The 22,062-nt window shown below is 44.5% G+C and overlaps 2 protein-coding genes across 5 annotated transcripts in view; both read right to left on the bottom strand.

Annotated features, from left to right (window-relative positions):
- The window catches only part of hectd1 (HECT domain containing 1), a 34,776-nt gene extending 18,399 nt beyond the window's left edge, over window positions 1-16,377 (bottom strand). The window contains exons 1-21 of the mRNA XM_056393171.1: window positions 16,154-16,377; window positions 10,743-10,909; window positions 10,114-10,263; window positions 9,797-10,031; window positions 8,028-8,255; window positions 7,577-7,858; window positions 7,205-7,475; window positions 6,669-6,745; window positions 6,084-6,182; window positions 5,776-5,890; window positions 5,222-5,396; window positions 4,831-4,969; window positions 4,168-4,338; window positions 3,373-3,595; window positions 3,026-3,289; window positions 2,697-2,908; window positions 1,774-1,920; window positions 1,566-1,660; window positions 537-642; window positions 273-407; window positions 1-140 (exon numbers count right to left, since the gene is read on the bottom strand). Of these exons, the coding sequence (XP_056249146.1) occupies window positions 1-140; window positions 273-407; window positions 537-642; window positions 1,566-1,660; window positions 1,774-1,920; window positions 2,697-2,908; window positions 3,026-3,289; window positions 3,373-3,595; window positions 4,168-4,338; window positions 4,831-4,969; window positions 5,222-5,396; window positions 5,776-5,890; window positions 6,084-6,182; window positions 6,669-6,745; window positions 7,205-7,475; window positions 7,577-7,858; window positions 8,028-8,255; window positions 9,797-10,031; window positions 10,114-10,253 (3,254 nt within the window). The 5' untranslated portion in view covers window positions 10,254-10,263; window positions 10,743-10,909; window positions 16,154-16,377. The remainder of the gene's footprint in view (window positions 141-272; window positions 408-536; window positions 643-1,565; window positions 1,661-1,773; window positions 1,921-2,696; window positions 2,909-3,025; window positions 3,290-3,372; window positions 3,596-4,167; window positions 4,339-4,830; window positions 4,970-5,221; window positions 5,397-5,775; window positions 5,891-6,083; window positions 6,183-6,668; window positions 6,746-7,204; window positions 7,476-7,576; window positions 7,859-8,027; window positions 8,256-9,796; window positions 10,032-10,113; window positions 10,264-10,742; window positions 10,910-16,153) is intronic.
- Window positions 16,378-18,771: 2,394 nt separating this feature from the next.
- Window positions 18,772-22,062, bottom strand: part of heatr5a (HEAT repeat containing 5a) — a 28,708-nt gene continuing 25,417 nt past the window's right edge. For all 4 annotated transcript variants that reach the window (XM_056393778.1, XM_056393775.1, XM_056393777.1 and 1 more), the window contains 2 exons: window positions 21,835-21,988; window positions 18,772-21,716 (listed from right to left, as the gene is read on the bottom strand). In XM_056393778.1, the coding sequence (XP_056249753.1) occupies window positions 21,566-21,716; window positions 21,835-21,988 (305 nt within the window). In that variant the 3' untranslated portion in view covers window positions 18,772-21,565. The remainder of the gene's footprint in view (window positions 21,717-21,834; window positions 21,989-22,062) is intronic.

The following is a 22,062-nucleotide window of genomic DNA, read 5'->3' on the forward strand; positions in this document are numbered from 1 at the left end:
TTGGCGTTGGTTCCGACCCAGTAGATGATGCCGTTCTCGTCGAAGTCATGCTGGTGTCTGAAGGTGAACGTCTGTCCTTCCCTCAGCTTCCTCACGAAGACGAAGGACGAGCGCTCAAAGTCGTACCACTGCTTCGCCACCTGGACCGCAAGGAGGAGGAGGAGTCAAACAGCCAGACACGTCATTAAAGGCAGAGCAGCCGTGTGTGTGTGTGTGTGTGTGTGTGTGTGTGTGTGTGTGTGTGTGTGTTGTTGTGTTCAGTGCGTCCTCACCATCTTCAGCAGGTACTGCTCCAGAGACTCCACGGTCGCTAGCGGCTCCATCTTCAACATGCGACCCGTCCGGTCGATCAGCGCCGTCTCGCCCGGCGCTCGCTCCAGACGGAAACGTAACCTCCTCGTCAAGATCTGATCGACACAAACACACAGGAGTTAACACACAGTTTGTCCAGTCACTCAGTCTGGTGTGAACTCTGTGAATGTGTGTGTGAGCTCACAGGTTGAACACACCTGGATCCAGAACTGACTGTGACGCACCTGCAGGTTGTATGAGGATCCTGGAGTGTCGTACAGGTGCAGAGGTAGACGTTCAATCGACTCCAGGACAGCTATCAGTTTACGGATTAAGGCAACAGCTGGTCGGCTGCAGAGACACACACACACACACACACACACACACACACACACACACACACACACACAACACACACACACACAGTCTAATTTTTATCATTTGCAAAATTAAATGATTCTATAAATTGACAAACATGTGCAGCTCATGAAACATGGTCATTAACCTCGAACCAGGTTTGAATCTCATAGTAACATGAAACAAATAGAAATCATCTGACAAGAACTGGGTCATGTATTGATTACGGCTGAAACGAACGATTACATCTATTATTGATTAATCTGCCGTTCAGCTTCTCGGTTTATAAAATGTCAATAACTGAACTCATTAACTTTTTAAAACACTTTCTTTTCTCATTCTTTAGTGATGTTTGTGTTGTACGTTGTTTTATTCTTAATTATTGTTCTTATTTCTTACTGATCATATTTTATTGCCTCTCTTCACTAATTGTCAGATCCTCTTGTTGATATACATGTTGTTTTTATTCATGTTACTCTGCTCCTCTATCTGGTTTTATTTTTCTGTCCAGCAGTAGAATATAAATAAAGTTATTATTATTGATAATAATGAAAAATTCCTGTCACAGTTGAAGATAATCAGTTCGTTTCCACATTGAAGCAGAAAATGTTTTGAGTCATTTTTTGGTTGAAAAATGAATCAATTGTCAAATAGTTGCTGATTATTTCTACATCTGAATCAATTGTTTCATCTGTGATGTTTAACTTTTATCTTCACAAACAGATTCATGCAACAAGGTGATGATGATGATGATTTCAGCCACAGTGCGCCGCCCGTGGTTCGTGTTAGTCTCATATCATAACATCGTCATGGCGTCAGACCGAGCTGCAGGATGATGTCAGATATGATAAGATGGTTTATTGGTCCCACAGCGGGAACGTTCCAGCGTCACAGCAGCAAAGTGAACGTGCCGTTACCTTTCGTCGTCTTCGTTCTCGCTGAAAGCCGCCTTAAAGACATTGATCCTCTCCATTAAAGGCTTACAATCATGTTTCAGGTCCAGTTCCACACTCTGCAGAAAGAAAAACAACAACAACAACAACGTGACATCACACCTCCACATCTCTGAAGGCAGCGGCGTGTTTGTGAGTGTAGTGGTGGGGTGAAGGGTTTGCGGCGGCTCACGTTGTTGAGGACGGTGAACAGAGCCTGGACCAGGCCGCTGCTGCACATCTCATACGGAGAAATCGTGTTTTCATCCTTCAGAACTACGATCAGGTTCTCCAGAGCCGTCTTCATCAGGTCCCTCCACGTGTTCTCCCCCTCAATGCACTGAACACAGAACCAACCGCACGGAGACGTGACACAAACATACATACGACATGTGTATGAAATATAAATGTACATGTCAAATACAGATATATAAGTATTTAATATGGAGCTAACTGCAGGTGTAGGTACCTGTCTGTAGGTGTGTGTGTGTGTGTGTGTACCTGTCTGTAGGTGTGTGTGTGTGTGTGTACCTGTCTGTAGGTGTGTGTGTGTACCTGTCTGTAGGTAGGTGTGTGTGTGTGTGTGTGTGTGTGTGTGTGTACCTGTCTGTAGGTGTAGGTGTGTGTCTGTACCTGTCTGTAGGTGTAGGTGTGTGTGTGTGTACCTGTCTGTAGGTGTGTGTGTGTGTACCTGTCTGTAGGTGTGTGTCTGTACCTGTCTGTAGGTGTAGGTGTGTGTGTGTGTGTGTGTACCTGTCTGTAGGTGTGTGTGTGTACCTGTCTGTAGGTGTGTGTGTACCTGTCTGTAGGTGTAGGTGTGTGTGTGTGTGTGTGTGTGTGTACCTGTCTGTAGGTGTGTGTCTGTACCTGTCTGTAGGTGTGTGTGTGTGTGTGTGTGTGTACCTGTCTGTAGGTGTGTGTGTGTGTTGTGTGTGTGTGTACCTGTCTGTAGGTGTGTGTGTACCTGTCTGTAGGTGTAGGTGTGTGTGTGTGTGTGTGTGTACCTGTCTGTAGGTGTGTGTGTGTACCTGTCTGTAGGTGTGTGTGTCTGTACCTGTCTGTAGGTGTAGGTGTGTGTGTGTGTGTGTGTGTACCTGTCTGTAGGTGTGTGTGTACCTGTCTGTTGGTGTGCAGCTCCCAGGCGGACTCCAGCTGTGTGGAGATGTTCCTCAGGGTGACCACCACTCCTCTGGGCATGCTCTCTACAGCTTTGAAGTGGTCGTCGTACAGCTCCCTCGCCATGCTCTTCACCTTCTGCTTCGTCTTCTCCAGCTTCGACTTCAGCTTCCTGCCTCGCTTCCCCGTCCAGCCCGTCACAAACTCAGAGCCTACACACACACACACACACACACACACACACACACACACACACACACGGTTGATTAGGAGCCGCTGGCGTCCGGGGCTTAGATTTTAAACTGGCGGTAGGAAACGCTGAGACTCACCCAGCGACGTCTCAGCGGTGAAGGAGTGTTTGGTTCCTCTGTTGGACTCGAAGACGAAGCCGGGCAGGTCCTCCTTCAGGATGGTCGCCTGCTGTCCGTCCGAGTTGTGGATGGCGATCTCTCCGTCCTTCAGGCAGGTCAGGGACCAGTTCCCCACGGTCAGCTTAGTGGGACCCACGCTGGACAGGATGGGCTGACTGGCTGTCACTGGTTTCACCTGACTCCTCGCCCGCTGCAGCTTCTCCAGGAACTCGCTGCGAGACTCTGCAGGGGAGAGACAGGAAATCAGTCACAGCCACAGAGAAACCCAGAGACGGGTCAGTGTGTTTTGAACGTGCCGCTCGTACCGGAGCTGTCCGACCCCCCCTCTGGACTCCCGCTGGAGTACATGGTGGCCAGCTTCCCGTCCAGGATGAACCTGAACCAGCCGTTGGAGCCGTTGGAGAGCTCGAGGGCGGCGGCGTCCGACCAGATGTAGAGACAGTCCCTCCCTCTGATGATGGACCAGTCCCTCCAGTGATACGGCTTCCCCTGCTGGATCTCCCTCGCGTCCTCCTGCACCTCCTCCTCCTGCACCACAAACATGACTCAGCTCATCTTCTCAACCAGCTCTAAAACAACATGTTTTTAATTCCTCCATCACAACTGCTGATACAGCGTTTCCAAGTTCAACCTGTCCTTCCCAGGTTTCTATATTTTATTAAGTGATCCATTCAATTTAATAAATTTAAATAATAAGATTGAGAAATAAATCTACTTAATCAGATACACCTTCATCTAAACTCATTTGGAAAATATAGAAAGAGATGAAAGTGTGTCAATAAAAAAAGCAAATGTTTAAACCATAAAATCTTTTTTCCTCCAAGAAAATCAATATTAGGATGATAAAAGGAATAACTTGTGTTGTGATGGATTAAAGACACACGGATTTACACGAGTCAAATCTAAAATTAAATATAGAAAAGAACGATGATTTCTTTTTAAAGATTTACTTGATTTTCATCGGAAGGTTTTAAACCAACAACACAGAGCATGTTGCTTTAACTCGCCAGCACAGAAGACAATACAGTCACACACACACACACACACACACACACACACACACACACACACACACACACACTCTCTCTCTCTCTCTCTACCTTCTCTGGCTTTGCTTCGTCCTCGTTCTCGTCGTCGGACGCCGGTCCCGCCAGAGTGGACACCTTGTTGATGACTCCCAGTCGAGCCAGCTGGTCGAGGAAAACGTCTCCACCTTTATCCACCAGGTCTCTGATGATCTGCAGAGCCAGGAGGTGGCCGTCGTCGTCGTCCTGACACACACAAACACGTTTCACAAGGTTTGCTTTTTTGTTTTTTTGTCATTTCATATTATTGTTCCAGGAGTGTGAGTCCAGCAAAGGAAGGAGCCAATCACAGACATGCAAACACTTTCCAGGTGGATTTCTCTGCAACGTTTCTGCCTCGAGATCGTCGTGATGAAAGATGGAACAGCTCCGGACTTAAACGACCTCCCAGAGCTGTAACATCCTGTCTGTCCGTTACAAACCACTGGGCTGCGTTTTTGTTCTAATAAGCTTTTCAACTCGAAAATCTGATCCTCAAAAACTGGACGATCATATTTCAGTGTCCGACTCTTATGTGCACGTTTGGTTTCAGTTCATAGTGAGTTTGTAGTTAGTTAATCTTTCACACAGCCAGTTCAAGGCGGGAATTCTGTGCCTTTATTCCACCTTGCCGTGTGTGTGTGTGTGTGTGTGTGTGTGTGTGTGTGTGTGTGTGTGTGTGTGTGTGTGTACGCATACCTCCTGGTCGAGGACAGTAGCAGTGATCTCCACCAGCACAGTGGGCAGGTTGTGTCCCGTCTCACTGTCACACACCTCCTTCAGCAGCACTTCACTGCTGTAGTGAACCATCTTCCTGATCAGAGCCAGACTGGCTTTCCTGAAAACACACACACACACACACACACACACACACACACACACACACACACACACACACACACACAGTCAGAATTCTCCTCTTCCATCACGGTGCATTTCACCTTCACCTGCTCTAATTAAAGGAAGCTCAGACTGTCGTGGGAACATGTCAGGGAGGTTTGACGAAGCGGTTCAGAGTTAAATGAATGAGCTTTGACTCGTGTGTGTGTGATGACATTTAAAGGGACAGTTCAGCGGTTTTCTGACTTACCTAATAGAAGGCAGCATGGTTTGCTGAAAGGTTTGTGCAAAAACAGGCAGCAGTCTCTTCAGGTAGATCGGAGCCATCTCTGGGTCTCCTTTGGGCTCCGTGCCCTCCTCCTCCTCCTTGTTCACATCTTTCTTCTTCTTGTCGTCGCCCTTGTTCACCGGACACATCCAGTCTCCTGAAACACACACACACCGTCATAGAAGAGCCAGTTCGTCTGCCTCCATCTTCTAAACACGAATAAACTCTCTCCTCAGTTCCCTCCACAAACACACACACACACCTCCTCGCCTACGTCACACATGCAGAGAGTTTTCTGGATGGGCGGGGGAGGGTGTGTGAGAGGGAGAGAGCGAGGAGCTGAACGTCAGAGAGAACTTCACGTGGCATTTTAAAACAATTATGTGACAATTTATACTCGATGTTCACGATATTGTCATTTACTACATCCCATGTGGAACAAGCCGCTACACCTCAAGTATATTCCATACATCTCCCACCTCTGAGTAGTAGTACTAGTATGTGGTAGTTAACAGTAGTACTGTGGGATTACTAACCAGGGGACTGCAGTATAGCCACCACCTCACTGTGTCCTCTCTCCCTGGCTTTGTCCAGAGGAGTCTTTCCGTCCTCGTCCCTCAGGTCAGGGTTGGCTCCGTGACGCAGCAGAGTCTGCGCACACACACACACACACACACACACACACACACATTACAGGACTGAACACACTCAGACACTGAGAACACAACATGACTCCAGGCGATTCCTCGTTACCTGGATGCTGTGTTTACCATCACTCTGTGTGTGTGTGTGTGTGTGTGTGTGTGTGTGTGTGTGTGTGTGTGTGTGTGTGTGTGTGTGTTACCTTGGCTACTTGTGGGCGTCCGAAACAGGCAGCGTAGTGTAGTGAGGATGACCTCTGACCTCTGTTGACGTCCGCCCCCCTTTCACATAGAAACTCCACCTGCAACGACGGCAGCGACACGTGTGGTTGGTGGGACTGAAATCACAGGCGGGAAACACCCACCTCCAAAGAATCTTTTAAAAGTTGTTTCATACAAAACAAAAGGAAAATGATCAAACATTTGTAAATCAGAGTTTAATCAGAAACAAAACTATAAAAAACCTTTTTCCAAGATTTAGGTTCATATTTTTGTTATTTTAATTTTGAATTTTCATCCAATTTTTTTCAGAGTTGAGCAGCTTCTCCGTTTCCTTCATACTTCACACTCGGACTGTGAGTCACTGACTCCAGTTTGCACACTCGCTGCTTTTATTTCCTTTGTTTTCTCACTTTTCCTGTGAAGATTCAAAACTGGATTTAACTGGAAATCCACCCGATAGATATCGAGACACGTCATCAGGACTAAAGTGACGGACACGAGAGACAAGCAGCTGACGGGGCTGAAAAGGTTTCATGTCTCTGCCGGTGTGTGTTCATTGTTTTTACCATTTCCTGTGTGCCGAAGGCTGAAGCCCAGTTGAGCAGCGTCTGTCCAACGTCGTCCATGAAGTTCACCTCGAACGCTGCAGCGGAGCAACAGAACAGACAGTTATTATCAGACGATCAAAAAAATAAACAGCAGTGATGATGTCACAGATGAGTTTCGCAGGAAGCACCGTGAGAAGACGCCATTTTCTACTTGCTTTCAGAAAGACACGTTTTTTTGAAAAGTTTCCGAAGTTAAAAACTGAAGGACTGAACTAAGTTGTTTTTTATTGAGTCATTAACATAAAAGTTCCCACAGCTACAAATCAGACACAAACATAAATACTCATATAAAACATTTCCAATAAAGACTGTGTGAAATTATACAGATTAAATATGAGGAAAAAAAGATTCCCTTCAAACACACAAGATGTTTTCATTTTCATCCAGAACAGAATTACACGTCGCACGTCTCGTGAGGCGAGTGAATGAAGCAGAATTAGCCTGAAGTCTCTGCCTCGACTGTGACACGAGCCCATGTCACTTCCTGTTCTCACCTCCGGTGTCGATGGCGTCGATCAGAGCGTCGGTGTCTTTGCTGCGGATACAGTCGATGAGCTGTCGGTGCGATCGCTCCCCGGAGCTGTCCAGGCGTCGCAGGCCAGGGATCCGACTCGTTGATCCCGCCGTGGACTTGGGCAGCGCCTTCCGTCCCTCGAACAGCAGCACCAGCAGGAGGTCCACCAGCCGCATGGTGTCCAGCACGCAGCGCTCGTCTCCTCCCAGAGCCGACTCCATCGAGTCGGGCAGCGCCGAACGCAAGAGGTCCTGAGACCGGAAGAGAGAGGGAGAAAGAGAGAGAGAGAGAGTTTCTGTAAACACTAACTTCTTCTGTTTCCCGTGTCGGCGTTAACGATGTGTCCACCTACGTGTGTGACGAGTGGCGAGCCCCTGCACAGCGTGGACAGCAGGCTGACAATGGTCGACACCTGGTTGCTCAGTTTGGAGTCGGGGGCCGAGGGGGCGGCGCCCGTCGAGGTCCGGCCCGGCTTACATGATGAGGCGGGGCCCGACACGATGCCGCCGGCGGCTGCCATGCGGGACAGCAGCTCCTCCGTCAGGCCGTGTTTGGCTAAAGGGGCGGGGTCCACGCCGCGGCGAGTGAACCTGTCGGCCAAAGAGGCGAAGCAGCGCAGAGCACCATCTGACACCTGGAGGACAAGGACCAGTCGGTTAGACGGAGAGACCGGCTGCTGAAAAACAAACTGTTTCTGTCCCACATGTCATGGCTGAGAATGAAAATACAATCAGATTTTGTGATATTGACGTGTTCGTGTTTCGACACCTCGGCGCCACGACATCTTCCTCTGGCGTAGTTACCTGGTGGTCTTCGTGTTTGAGGAGGCTGGACAGAGACTCGACGCAGGTCTCCAGAGACGAGTCCTGGGGCTCCATTTTGCTGCAGAGGCGGGACACCACGGCCATGGCTGAGTGCAGAGTGTCTTTGTGGACGAGGTGGCCGCTGTCTCTGATGAAACTCAGCACGCAGTTCAGACCGCCGGCTTCGAACACGGCGCCAGACTCCCTGGTACAGATCAGCTCCAGCACCTGCAGAGACACGGACACGTGTTAAAACACTCAAACCTGAAGATCAACAGATTCATGTTCTGTGTCTGAGTTTCCAATGGATTCTAGTTAAAAAGCTTTTTCTCTGGGGGGGTTTAAAAAACAGAGTTCATCCCTGCGAGGAGATGAGTTCATGGCATTCAGGAGTAATCCACAACTTCTGTCACTTTAAAACTTAATATCTACAATAAACACAATAAAAAGCCTCGTGGTCGTCTCCTCCGCCACTCAGACTAGTTCCAGGTCACATCCCCGTTTATCCAGGGTCATAGAAAAAATGTTACTTAAAAGTGTTTTGGAGGTAACTGTGACCATGACCTTTGACCTTTGACCACAAAAATGTAATCAGCTCATTCTTGAGTTCTAGTGAATGTTTGGGCCAAATATGAAGAAGTTCAATCAAGGCGTCACTGAGACATCGTGTCCACGAGGATGAGACGGACGACCTGAAACCAACATGGCTGCTGCTCTGACTGTCGCCGGGCGGAGGAATAACTCCCGTCTGCTCCTTCGACCAGAGAGATGAGATCAGTTCTTTCCTGCTGCACTCATGAAACTTACTGAAAGAATTCAACACTGATAATCTATTAATCGCTCAGGTCATTTACAGTGCGACACACTTTCACCTTTTCTCTGTTTTATGTCTGAAACTGAATCTCTTTGGGGGTTTTGGACACAACAAGATATTTAAAGACGTGATTTTTCATCCTGACATTTATGGACTAAAAGAAGAATCCATTCGTCATAGAAATCTAATCTCTTGGACGAGGCAGATATAAACACTGGGAACAGACACAAAGTTAAAACTTGCCCCTCAGATAGAAAGATCCAATATCTGCTGTTTGGATTAAACCTGGAGAAGTTAAATCAACATGAGACCAAACTGCACCTGACAACACAAAAATAGATGAAGCCTCTTCCTGCCTCTATCACAGAGCAGATCAGAGAATAACTGAGGCCTGACGACAGAAGCCAACTGTCCTGTGATGTGTATTAATAAACGCCTGGTAGCACATGGTTGTGTTTGTGGAGCAGAGCCACGCCACGGGCGACGGGGGAGCAGGCTGAGCCGACATCAGCCGCCATCATCGCGTCTCATCCTCAGTTAACCTGCTGCGACGCACAGCCATGACATCACTCTGTCAACCTGGACCCACGTCAGCGCTGCCACGAAGCACCATGTCATAACGATTCATCTACAACAGTCGATTCATCTGAACGATTCATTTGCCTCCAGAAACTCTAAATGATAATCGATCAATAAGTCCAGATTCAGACCGTGTTCTGTCTGTCGACCTCCTCCGCTGTGACATCACAGCAGCTCTTTCACAACAATCAGCTGATCTGAGTGTGTGTGTGTGTGTGTGTGTGTGTGTGTGTGTGTGTGTGTGTGAGTGTGTGTGCACGTGTTGAAATCATGGTCATATGTGATTCTATAGGTCGCTGCGGACGTCCGCTGAGACACAGTCGTGACGTTAGAGGAGAATATCAACGCCTCCCGCTGGTTCTGCTCCTCTGATTACCTTGACGCACTGCTCGGCCAGGTCTCTGCTGGTCCTGTTGTTGAGCTCCACCACCACCAGCCGGTTACACAGCGCCTTGATGGCTCCGTCCACTCCCACGATCCTCCGGGTGCACTCCGCCGACACGTCCAGGTAGTAGGTGATGGCCCGGGCCGTCACCTCCAGCACGTTGTCTGGAGCGCTCTCGTCCAGGAAGATCTTACAGAGCGCCGGGAGGAACGTCCGAGGAGGGCAGCTGGAATGAGCAGAGAGACGGTCAGTGACCTCTGACCTCTGGACTACACCAAACATTCGTCAGGAAAGAGGTAAAAACTCACGTCTCGAAGCAGCGGTCGACGTTGTCCGACATGAGCAGCAGCATGCAGAGCTGCTCCAGAGCGATGAGCTGCATGTCCCGCTCATCGCCCTGACCCATCTGCAGCCACTCCAGCAGCGTGTCTGGGTCCACGTCCGCCATGATGGTTAGCCTGGAGTCACAAAGCCAGTTTAACAAACACGTGGAGTTCACAGAGATTAGTTTAAGACCACAGAGCAGAGTGTGAGCACGTGACAATCCGACACTCAGAGCTCCACTGTTTTAAACACTCATCATTCCAGCTGCAGCCGTCCAGTTTAGACGTCACGATCTCAGGAATCAAAGCAGCATGAAGGTAAATTCAGGCTCAGTGACAGAGTTACAGTAGTATGTTTATTTTCCTGTGTTTTAAGATGATGAAATGAACATTTGGTTCATTTCTAATGTGTTTGCTGCAGGTTTGTTGGTTTCACTTCATTTCACTTCCAAATAGAAAAATATGGAATTTTCCCCAAACAGTGAAAAGTCTCCTAAAGATTCCTGATGAAGGATTTTATATGAATCATCTCAAACACAGGAAGTAAACACTCACCTGGAATTGTTTCAACACACACACACACACACACACACACACACACACACACACATTACCTGGCTCACCGTTGGCTACCCGGTCTGGCTCAGCGCCCAATCACTGCTCACAGTTCTGTTGCTGTTTGGGACTCATCCAACCAACCGGACGGAGGGAGAGTGGAAACACGGACAAGGGAGAAGTCGCTCGCGCTCACAGGGGATTCTGGGACATGTAGTCTCTTCACCTGCAAACAGGAGAACAAACAAAATGATGAGTTAATTGTTGTTTATGCAGGGTAGAGGATAATTCCTGGATGATAACAGCTTGTGCTCATTCCTCACAGGGCAGTGGTTAATTTCTGGACAAATGCAGTTTATACTTGTTTGTGCAGGGTAGGGGATAATTCTTGGACGAATTAACTTGTTTATATAAATCACCAGATAATTCCTGGATGACTGCAACAGTTTATGCAGGACAGCTTATTTATAACAGGCAGTGGATAATTTCTGGACAACTCAGGCCTTTGATTGTTTGTAAAGGGCAGGGGGCAGTGGATAATTCCTGGGTAAGTTTGCTTGTTTATACAGGGCAGTCAATAATTCCCTGGCAGCTGCAGTAGTTTCTACTGGGCAATGGATAATTCCTGGATGACTCTGCTTGCTCTGGTTTATGCAGGGTAGAGTGTAATTCCTGGATGACTTCACCACTTACAGTATTTGTTTGTCTCTACAGGTTTATTATAACTCATGTTAATTTAAGCAGGGTGGAGGATAATTCCTGGACCCTCTAGCACATACTTGATTATTTAGGGCAGTTTTTGTTTGATCCACAACGTTGTCCAGTGTCACTGTCACGTTCTGGTAAAACATAACACTCGCAAATAAATCTATTATTATATTATTACATCTGAAGATAGAGTCACGTGCTGTACTACTTTAAAAAAATAAAATCACACGGTAAAACACACACACAGCAGTAAAAGCACGTGTGTGTGTGTGTGTGTGTGTGTGTGTGTGTGTGTGTGTGTGTGTGTGTGTGTGTGTGTGTGTGTGTGTGTCTACGACTTGAACAGAGGAAGTTCAGGATCCAACGAGCTGATTAGACTGAACTCCGACGTGGTTCCTTTCCCAACAACAGAGCAACGACACATCTACAGAAAAAGGTCGTTGACAGAAAGCAGCCTTATGCAAATCTGACTCAGCTCTGTATGAAAAGAGTCTGTCTCAGAAAACCCCAAAGAAAACTGAATAAACTGCTGTTAGTGGAGGAGGGGGGGGCGCTCTGTCAGATGAAGGACAAGGAAAAGATGCATTCTCCATTAATCCGTTGATTTATTTTCCCCAATTAATTGACCAGTGTTTAGTTTATTAAATGTAAGACAACAGTGAAAAATGGCAATCACAATTTCCAAAATCAAAAGGTGACGTCTCGACTCACCAGTCACCCACTATTTTAGTTTATCAATTAATTCAGTCTTTTATTTTTTTATAAAGGAAATGCCAAAAAATGAACACGTGTAACTCCCCGCAGAGGGATCATCAGCTGCTTGTCACAGTAAACTCAAAACAATGAAGAAGTTTTGTCTGTGATTCAGGAAATCTGAAGGATTTTTACACTTTCCTGCTGAAATATTATAAATTCAAATATAACAAGCAGCTTCTGAACGACTGTAGAAACTGACACTTCCTCACATTTCCCTCTGTACAGAACGGTGTTGGATAACCATGTGAATTACAGATATACGCCAGGGGCAACGGATAATTCCTGGGTAACTGTAGTTTGTTTACAGGGGAAGTGGATAATTCCTGGGTAACTGTAGTTTGTTTACAGGGGGCAGTGGATAATTCCTGGGTAACTGTAGTTTGTTTACAGGGGGCAGTGGATAATTCCTGGGTAACTGAAGTTTGTTTACAGGGGGCAGTGGATAATTCCTGGGTAACTGAAGTTTGTTTATAGGAGGAGCTCATTTTACAGCCTCAGAGAAATCAGCGGGAAAACACAGGAGCCGTGAAGACGACCTGCGTGACAGTATAAATAAAGGTTCACAGGTTTAAAGTCGGGGCGGCCCAGTATCTCTGGATCGCAGCAGCTGCTGTGTCCGGTTGTGTAGCACTGCAGGGCATGCTGGGAGTCTGCCGGGTCCAAGCTAAGTTGATTAGGGCCTAATTTGAAGCCTGTCTGTCTGACTGTCTGACCGTCTGTCTGCTTGGATATAAACAGGCTGTGCTGAGACAGATCCTCTTATCAACAGATTAATCATCACAACTTGCCAGAGAGCGTTCTGACCCCGTGCCTACCCCCCCCCCAGGCCCGGGACGACCACAGCAGGACTGAGTGAAGCCGGCCAGTCACAGGGTTTGGCTTTCACTCCTTTAACCCCTCACGGTGTCCTGTGTCCACTTTCTAAGTCCAGATTGAGGTCAGCGATCAGCAGCAGCAAACACAACACACACACACACTTTCCTTCTTTGTCAGGACTGGAGCTCAGCCTTTTAAAGTCTGTCCAGGCTCTGACAGTCTTGTTTGTAACCAACACAACAACGGCCGTTTGACATTTACCAACACAGAGCGATTTAATCACAATCGAAACCTGCAGAGACTCGATCCAGACTGAGGGAAACCAGGTCGAGTTCATCTGCAGGAGCAGAGTCTACACCTGGGATCAGATGATGGGATTACCTTCAGCAGGGACACGGGGGCTGAGTATCAAACACGTCTACATGAAGCGACTGAACCACATCTGACTGTAGTGAACTGTCAGTTTATCTGATCTGCGGTTTGATCTGTTTAATGCTGCGTTTTCTTCAGGCAAAGTTCCTCTACAGCAGTTTGAACATTCAGAGCTGCAAACATTAGACTAATGATCAAAATAGTTGCGGATTAATTAGATGGTGATCGACTGATCGATCTCCAGATGCATTGTGGGAAAACACACATCTTTTATTTTTTAAAAAGCACTGCACTTCAAAACAAACACACCCTTCTCCACCAACTGAGACAGGAAGTGTCCGGCCAGACTTTCCCTCCTGACACAGATTATATTTCAATTTACATCTGGGGATTCTGATATTTCAGATTATAGATTATCTGTATTTTATTAGGAGGGACGATGAGGTCAAACACGGACCAGTCACCTGCCATGACCACGTTAACGTAATGCTCATTCATCAGCTGACAGAAAATTATTCAGCAACTTTATTATTATCATCATCATCATCAATGATATTGCCTGATTCCAGCTGATGCGACTGTTGCTTGGCAACGACGAGACATTTGAAGACAACATCTCAGAAACACAAAACAAGAAAATAATAAACATATGAATTGATAAATGTAATAATAGTTGCAGCCCTAAAGTAACGGCAGAAACACTGACAGAGACACTTGGCTGAAACCTGATCAATAACATCATACTGAAATCGATTGAGAATCCCTGCTACACACCACAGACTGAAGCCTTTACCCTATAAGAACCACACGCCACAACGAGGCCGACGGCAACGTCAGAATTAACCGGGACTACAGTTTATGATTATCTGCATTATCGAGAAAATCGCTAATTATTATTATTTTCTTTTTATCAATTAATGATTTGTACCATTGTGAAAAATTCTTAAAACCTAAGGCAACATCTTAAGATTTTTTTCACTAGCCAACAGTCAACTTACAGAACAACTTTATAACAAAGAAACAATCCTCACACCTTGTAGTTACAGTATATTTGGCATTTCTACTTAAAAATAAGATAAAATAATTAATCTATCATCAAACTACATGAGACTTTCTGTTGATCGACTAATCGATCAATCGTCTCAGCTCTTCGATTAAGAATTTACTCTCTGGAGTGAAATTTGTTGTTAAATCGTTTATCGGTCGTTGACAGAAAAGCAGCTGATGACTCGGTCCAGCTGGAGGATTTTATGACAAACAGATGTGATAAACATTAACTGGCTTCAACTCCTGAAATGTGACGGTTTAATCCTGTGAAGTATTTTGTTACTTTTGGCATCAAATAACCATAATTTTTATCAGTTAATCATCTGGTCTATAAACACCTTTTTAATTTCCCACAGGCGTCTTCAAAACGTCTCGTTGTGTCCGACCATCAACTTCCTACATCTGAGAAGCTGGAAGCAAAAATAACAAACAATGAACTGATTAGCAAAATAGTTGAAGATTTTTTATTTATTTATTTGAAATATGTTGTTTTCTGGAAAACCTACTGACAACAACATATTCTTGTTGATAAACTGATGGTTAACGGGATAATGTAACAACATTCAATCATCCACTTAAATAAACATTTATCAACTTATCTCAACAAGTTTCTCTTTTTCTGAGTCAGATCATGATTCATTATGTTGCTCTGGATTTCTGGGCTGTTGTTTAGACTAAATTCAATTTATGGACATTTGTTACAATTAGAGGCTCAGTAATAACTTGGTAAAGTTATCTGGTAAACTGGAGATAACGTCAACATTGATTAAAAGTTCTTTATGTCCTCAGATACAAATGAAATCTCCAACTGCTGAGGAAAACAGTGTGATGTGATAGAAAGCTCCAGAACAGCTGCTGAGAGAAGCTTCTGGTGTTAACATTAATCATCTGGTGACATTAAAAACAAGCAGCAGCCACTGTGTAAACTCAGAAATCAAGACTTGAGGTGGTCGTGATTATTTTCCATATTCTTCTGCCCAGCTGGAACAAACCTCCTTTGTTTGTGACTCCAAACTTACACAATGTGAGAAACTCGGCCACAGACACACTGGTTATGAGTAAACACCTGACAAAGCTGGCAGTGTGACCCCGCGTTTCCTCATCTGGCCGAGGCACAACGTTAAGGAGCCTAATTATTTCATCAGACACACATCAACATAAGAGGATACAGCAGGCTGCTGCTGGCGACGTTAAGCCCCGCAACGAGCCGTCCAGCCCGGACCACAGGGCTTTATGGCCGAGTTACACTCACTCACTGCCAGCCTCCGAGCATTAGCCGTTAGCTGGTGAACAACTGCGCTGTTGTCAGGCGGTAAAACAAAGTGTAACTGCCGGAAAATCTCCCAAAACATACAACCGGGAACCCGGCAACCCCAGGCAAAGTTATACGTTTGTTTGTCGTTCAGCACAGAAATAAATTAGGAGCCACGAAACCCGCAGAGCTGGCTCCGGTTAGCCGGTTAGCACCACGCTAGCTAACCCAAACGCGAGCTGAAATAATTCTTCAATAAAACCAAAGCTCCAGTTGATTTAAAACACTCGCTACTGAGGCGTTTCAGCCAAACACACGACGGTTACCGCGGTTCGTGTGTTTTAAATGTGTCGTTAATGTCCACTTAGTAAGCTAACTACATCCGAGGCCTCGGACTCCAGACGCGAGCCGCGGGGCTCGAGTTCCGGGAGAGCCGAGAGGCCGCAGTCCAGCCGCGGACACCCACCACTGGAGACACCGGCCCGGGCTCCGGGTTTACCTTCAGGACGAACCACTCACCGTTTTTTCTTTTCGGCACAGAGACGATCGGCGGCAGCACGAAATGTGATCTTCTGGGTCCAATTGGAGGTCTAGGAGCTGTTATTATCGCCGATGTCGGGGGTTAAATCAAGGCGTTCCCATTTCTTTTAAACGGGTATAGAGATGTCGGAGCGGCCGGTGAGGAGGCGATATACGGAGCGGACTGAAATGGAGAGCCGAGCCGACCGAAGCTGCTGCGTTCAGAGGCTAAAAGCGAGCTCGGAAATAAGAAACACCTCAACGTTCAAAGCCACAAGAGAACGTTTTTAGAGTACGTTGAAGGAGAAATGAGGACTGACTTTTAAAACGAGGGAATAGGTTCAGTGGTGGCAAGAAAAAAATCAAAACATCTTTGAGACACTGAGACAAAAACAGATAGTCTTCACTGGAGTAAGATGGTGTCGCTTACAGCTCATAGAGAAGCATCCAGTTGATTTACGCTGCGGGACACTTTTTTCATTTTACTGTCTCTTACTATTATTATATTAAACAAAAAACTATAAATTCAGTTGTGTAAGATACAATACATATGCTGCTGTAATGTCATGTAACATAAATTGTTTTAAGAGTACAAAGCCAAAATAAAAAGTAAAAAATAATTTGAATTTAGAATATTTTATTAATTTTTCAACACTAAAAAAACTATATGGATTTGTTTGGTTTCTACAGACTCACGGTTCCTGTATGAAATATTAGTTAAAGTATCAAATAAAAGCTTTGCAATATGAACATTGTCAGGTTTGGTTGGTTGTTGTGGTAGATGTGATCATGAAAGACAAGTTATGAAAGAAGAATTTATTATTTATACTTTAAGAAAAATATAATTTTTTAACAAATGTATCATTGAAATTATTTATTTGTGATTTCAACATTAAGACAACAAAGAACATGGTACATAATTGTGTTTTGTTTACACAGTCAGAGTTAATGGGTAGAATTAAATGTCCATACTCAGAACTTCAACAATAACATTAGTGAGGGCTTGAGAAAAATGATTCAGCAGTTATTTGCTGAAGGAAGTTTGGTGATATTTACAGAATAAACTGTGGCCAGTAATGAGACAGATGATGTCTGCTTAGTAAGGTCATTGGGTTTTTTTTGTTATTAAATAACAAACGTTGGTTCTTCAGAGAATGATCTATATTTTGGGTGCATTTTATTAGGATGTTTTGTATACACTGGTGAGAACGACGACAAAAAAAAAAGGTTTAATCCTGTTTCTTCTTGATGAACATGGCGTTTCTGACAGCACGTGAATGCAGCATCTGGAGCAGTTTCTCTGTTCACAGATAAAGTTTCCAAAGTGTTTCACAACCTCTACAAACACAGAAACCAAACAACATGAACAGAGTCAGGTGGGAAATGTGTGTTTTAAAGTCTGCACAGTTTTCTGGGAAAAAATTCTCACAGTTTTTCAATTTTAAAAGCTACTTTACATATTTCTTAAATCTTGTGTGTCACTGAGCTGCTTCACTATGTACTGACATTTTGTCTCAACACTTCCAGCTGAAAACCCACGTTTGGCCTTTTGTTTGATTAGAGGTTTAATTTGATTTAATTTAACTTTTAAATTATAAATTAAAAAAATCTGTTTTATTGATTTTAGTTTTTCTCCATTTTTATTTCTCGTGTGCATTATTCTCCAGTTGTTTTTCTGTTTACATTTGAACTGTTAGTTTTAGCTTGTCAGTCTCACACATTAAATTGTTGCTTTATTATTGCTGATGTGTGAAACTGTAAACCACTCAACAATAATGTAACTTAGACTAAAGTTAATGCTGATTGGATTTTCACTGATCACTCAAGTTAGAGTCTGATAATTGATTGTCACATTGTTCAGAAATGAATAAAAACCAATGGAAATCTAATGGTGGAAAAAAACACATGAAAATCTAAAGAACTTTGTCTGTTTTTAAATCTTCTCTCCTCTTTAGTTTCATCACATTTTCACTCCACTACATTTACCTGACATATTCAAACTTTAAATTCCTGATTGCATAAACCTCTGAAACACAATAGATTTCATAAGAAATTTTAAAGTAATTTTATTTTGAGAATTTTTTTAAACAATTAAAAGTGAAAAAGTGCAGCCGAGTGCGTTGATCAAGACCTGCCTCTGTAGTTTGACTTTTACTTGAATGTCATTTTGTTGTTTGTCAGTTTATTTGCGCTGTTTTACTGGCATGTCCTTTTATTCTGTTTAATTTCTGGATTGTTTTCCTTTTAATGCCCAACTTTACTTCTGGTTTTACTCATTTAAACACTTTCTCCTCATTTTTAGTATTTTATTATTTTATCTTTATTTTACCTCCAGATTGTTTTTATTGTTTTTATTCTGTAAACCTCTTTGTGTTCCATTGTTTATATGAAATTTGCGACACAAAGAAAGTCGGATTGATTCATAAAAATTCAGTTGTTTGATTTCTGTGTATCTTGATCTTAAATGGTCATTTTAATAATCTGCCTTTCAATAACTCGCTCTGTGTAACTTTGAGAGATAAAAGAGAAAACGCGTTCTCCGTCTGGACATTAAAGACAAATATAAACTGATGAACTGACCCACGTTAAAGACGGATCAAGAAAAACTGGAGCCTGAATTAGAAGAAAAACATGTTTTATTCACTCGCCGCTGTTAGAAAACCACGTTAACTCATTCACTCAGTTCACACCTGTACTGACGGCCAGGTGAGCTCACACACTCCTGCAGCAGGTGTGTGTGTGTGTGTGTGTGTGAAGCAGAGAGAAGCTGCTGAAGCTGGAAGACTGAAGCTCACCTGGTTAATGTTATTATTGCAGGTAAATCTGAGGCGTGTTAAATGTCGATGTTTAAACTCTTTTAAATGAAAATTCACATTTAGACAATAAAAGTCCTTCATAACTAAACTTACATTATTTAAACCAACTGCAGAAAACACGAGCAGTCTCATTTTACCATGTTGTAGTGTTGTTAAGCTAAAGTGCTACTGAAAGCTAAACTGTCCCTTACAGGCTACCATACGACTATTTCATGATTTGTCGTCTTACTAGAAAAATAAAATCATCTCTTCCTTCCAGCTCTTCTGTTACTGACATTCATTTAGGGGTCACACATGATGAGTCAACTGTGACCTTTAACCCCTGACCTCCTTTTGATATCGGTGACACAGGAAAAGAAGCTTATTCTATTCCCAACATCAGATTGTACATCCAAATAACAGTTATTTCAAAATAAAAGTCTGGACTGGCTGAATGTTCCCCCTCATTGACGCACCTGATCACACAGCTGGGACAGGTGGACTGCTGCCGTTTGTTTCACTGTACTTGTGGCACCAGGTGGGTGGAGTTTAGAGAGAGTAGAAATTGACCAGCCTCGCTGTCACCCACCCACCTGGCACCACCTGGTTGGTAAAATAAGCACACACACCCACTTCAAGGGGAGTTCAGAGTTGAGTAACTCAAAACTGCAGAAATGTGTCGGGTCTGAACCGGTTCGTACACGAGACACCGGCAGCGGTCCAGAGGTCTGGAATCAGCCTGACGACTCTACAAGGTCCAATTAATTAAAGTTTATAATTCTCTTTTTCTCTTAACTAAAACTTTTTCCAACTTTAATCTCAACATTTCACCTTTTCACAAAGTTACTTCCCCCATGTGGCTCTAATTCACTTCCACACTAGTCTTGAGTTTATCATTCAGTTTTACTTTAAAGCTCCTCCAGTGTGAAGGTGTGTGTCCATGTGTAGTGTGATTATAGATCAGCTCTAGCTTCTATATTAATACTGTGAAAGTATCAAAGCCTCAGTCCACAGAGAAATGCACACAGCCTGTATTCAGAAACTGAGCCTTAAAACCAGCCGTCAGGACTTCTGGAACTTTGTGATGTCACAACAAAGCAGTCACCAAGCCCCGCCCACCTGGACCCACCATCCAAACCTTGCAGGATTTGGTTTCTCTGAGTGTTTTTACCTGAAATCTGCTGTATTTTTATTGGATCACTCAGAAAACAGTCAGCCAATCAGAAGAGAGGCTCAGAGCCTCCTCTCTTCTGATTGGCTCACCGACCTGTTGTTACTAGAGCTCCAGAGAGAAGCCTGAGAGAGGAGATGTAAAACTACACTGAGATGGTTTTTATAGCTTCTGATGGATCAACACTTCAAATAAAACATAGAAGAGGAAGAAAATAAGGAGCTTTAAACTTTGTCATGTATCATGTTTCCAAAACACGACACATCCACTTCTGGAAAAATAAAACTCAAGTTCATCGTTCAAACATTCAAACTTCCCTGTTTAGTAAAACAAACGCCACGTTCCTTCCTGTTTGTTGAAATCATTGATCTGGTCTCAGTGTGACGGAACTGAAAACTTTGATCTGTCAGTGAGTTGAGCTGATAAATCGAAGTTCTTCACATTCTCTGGATTCTCAGAAGAACTAGAACAGAATAACACGTTAAAATAAGAAATAAAACATAGGTGATAAGATCATTAAAACTGATGATTTTCATCCTAAAAAAACGAAACTCGTCATCGTCATCTCCTGTGGAAGAACTTACGATTTAAGATTTACAGCTTTCTGAACTGATCAGGATCAGGATCAAGATCAGGAGCCTCATACTCGTCATGTCTGATATGAAATAAGACCTAAAGTTAAAACAGTTTCCTATTACCTGCTGCAGGTAAACATCCTTCCTTACACTGAGCAACAGAAGAACTGATGATGTAAAACTGAAGCAGAGTTTTCTGGTTCCAGCTTCTCTAACGTGACGTGGTCTGGTTTCCTGTCTTCTTCTCTGGACTGTTGTTCAGACACAGTCGGACTCTGAACTGATGATTTTAATCGTAAGCTGTGGCCCCTGAACGCAACATTTATCCTCTGTCTGAACAACAGCTGAGTCACACGGAGACTCAGTCTGTAAATCCTGTCGCACTGGAGAAGCTGAAGCTGCAGAACGTCACGTTGTATATCTGATCAATAACTTTGATGGATTAATCTGTTGTTATAATTGTTATTGATTAAGCTGAAGGTTCGTTCTTGACTTCAGAAACAGCAGCGTTTCAGATTCAGAGAAAATTCTTTTGCCAAAAGATGAACCAACTGTTTCAGGTGGAGGATGAAGCTGCGTTCAAGGACACGCAGACGTGATACGTGAAATCATTACGCCTCAGTGAAATGATGTGTGATTTAGTGACGTGCAGCGTGGAGTGTTTGGAAGTTTATGATCGTCGCCCTGAACAACAGAAGATCCTCTTCTCTTTAGTGAAAGAGGAAATGATGTCATAACACAGCTGTTTTTCCTGCAGGTTAGCGATACGCCCAATTGACTTCATGCAGTAGCATTTGTCCAGGCGGACAGTGAACGCAGCACGAGCTCCAGGAGATCGACCTCGGTGCTGCTGATCTGCGGTCGGCTCGTCTCACAGGAAGTTGGTTTTGAGTGTGATGCTGGGGGAGGACTTGGCGGCGCTGCGGGTGGCGCCACTAGCTTTAGCATTCAGGCTCTCCTGGTTTCCCTTGACGGCGGCTTCCAGACGAGACTTGAGGTGAGGAGACGACGCAATGAGAGATCTGGGGGGGGGGGGGTGTTATTCAGGTCATAGTGTATTCATACTTGAAGTCACACACACACACACACACACACACACACACAGTCTACCCAGATCGCAGATTAGTGTGTGATGTGTACCTGAAGACGGCCGAGTGCTGGGGGCCGAGACGCATCAGGTCCTTGAGCGCCGCCTCGTGGAGAGACCGGGACGCTGCGGGGGCCGAGCCGAGGGCGTTTTCATCCAGGAGGAAGGAGATGAGCAGAGGAAGCAAGATGGCCGCCAGCTGAGGGCCTGAGGTCCCACACAGAGACAGATGTTTGTTATTTACATCTCTTTTCTTTATTTCCCACAGAGTCGCAGGCGCT

Source organism: Seriola aureovittata, chromosome 13 (genome assembly GCF_021018895.1).
Source record: "Seriola aureovittata isolate HTS-2021-v1 ecotype China chromosome 13, ASM2101889v1, whole genome shotgun sequence".
NCBI lineage: Eukaryota > Metazoa > Chordata > Actinopteri > Carangiformes > Carangidae > Seriola > Seriola aureovittata.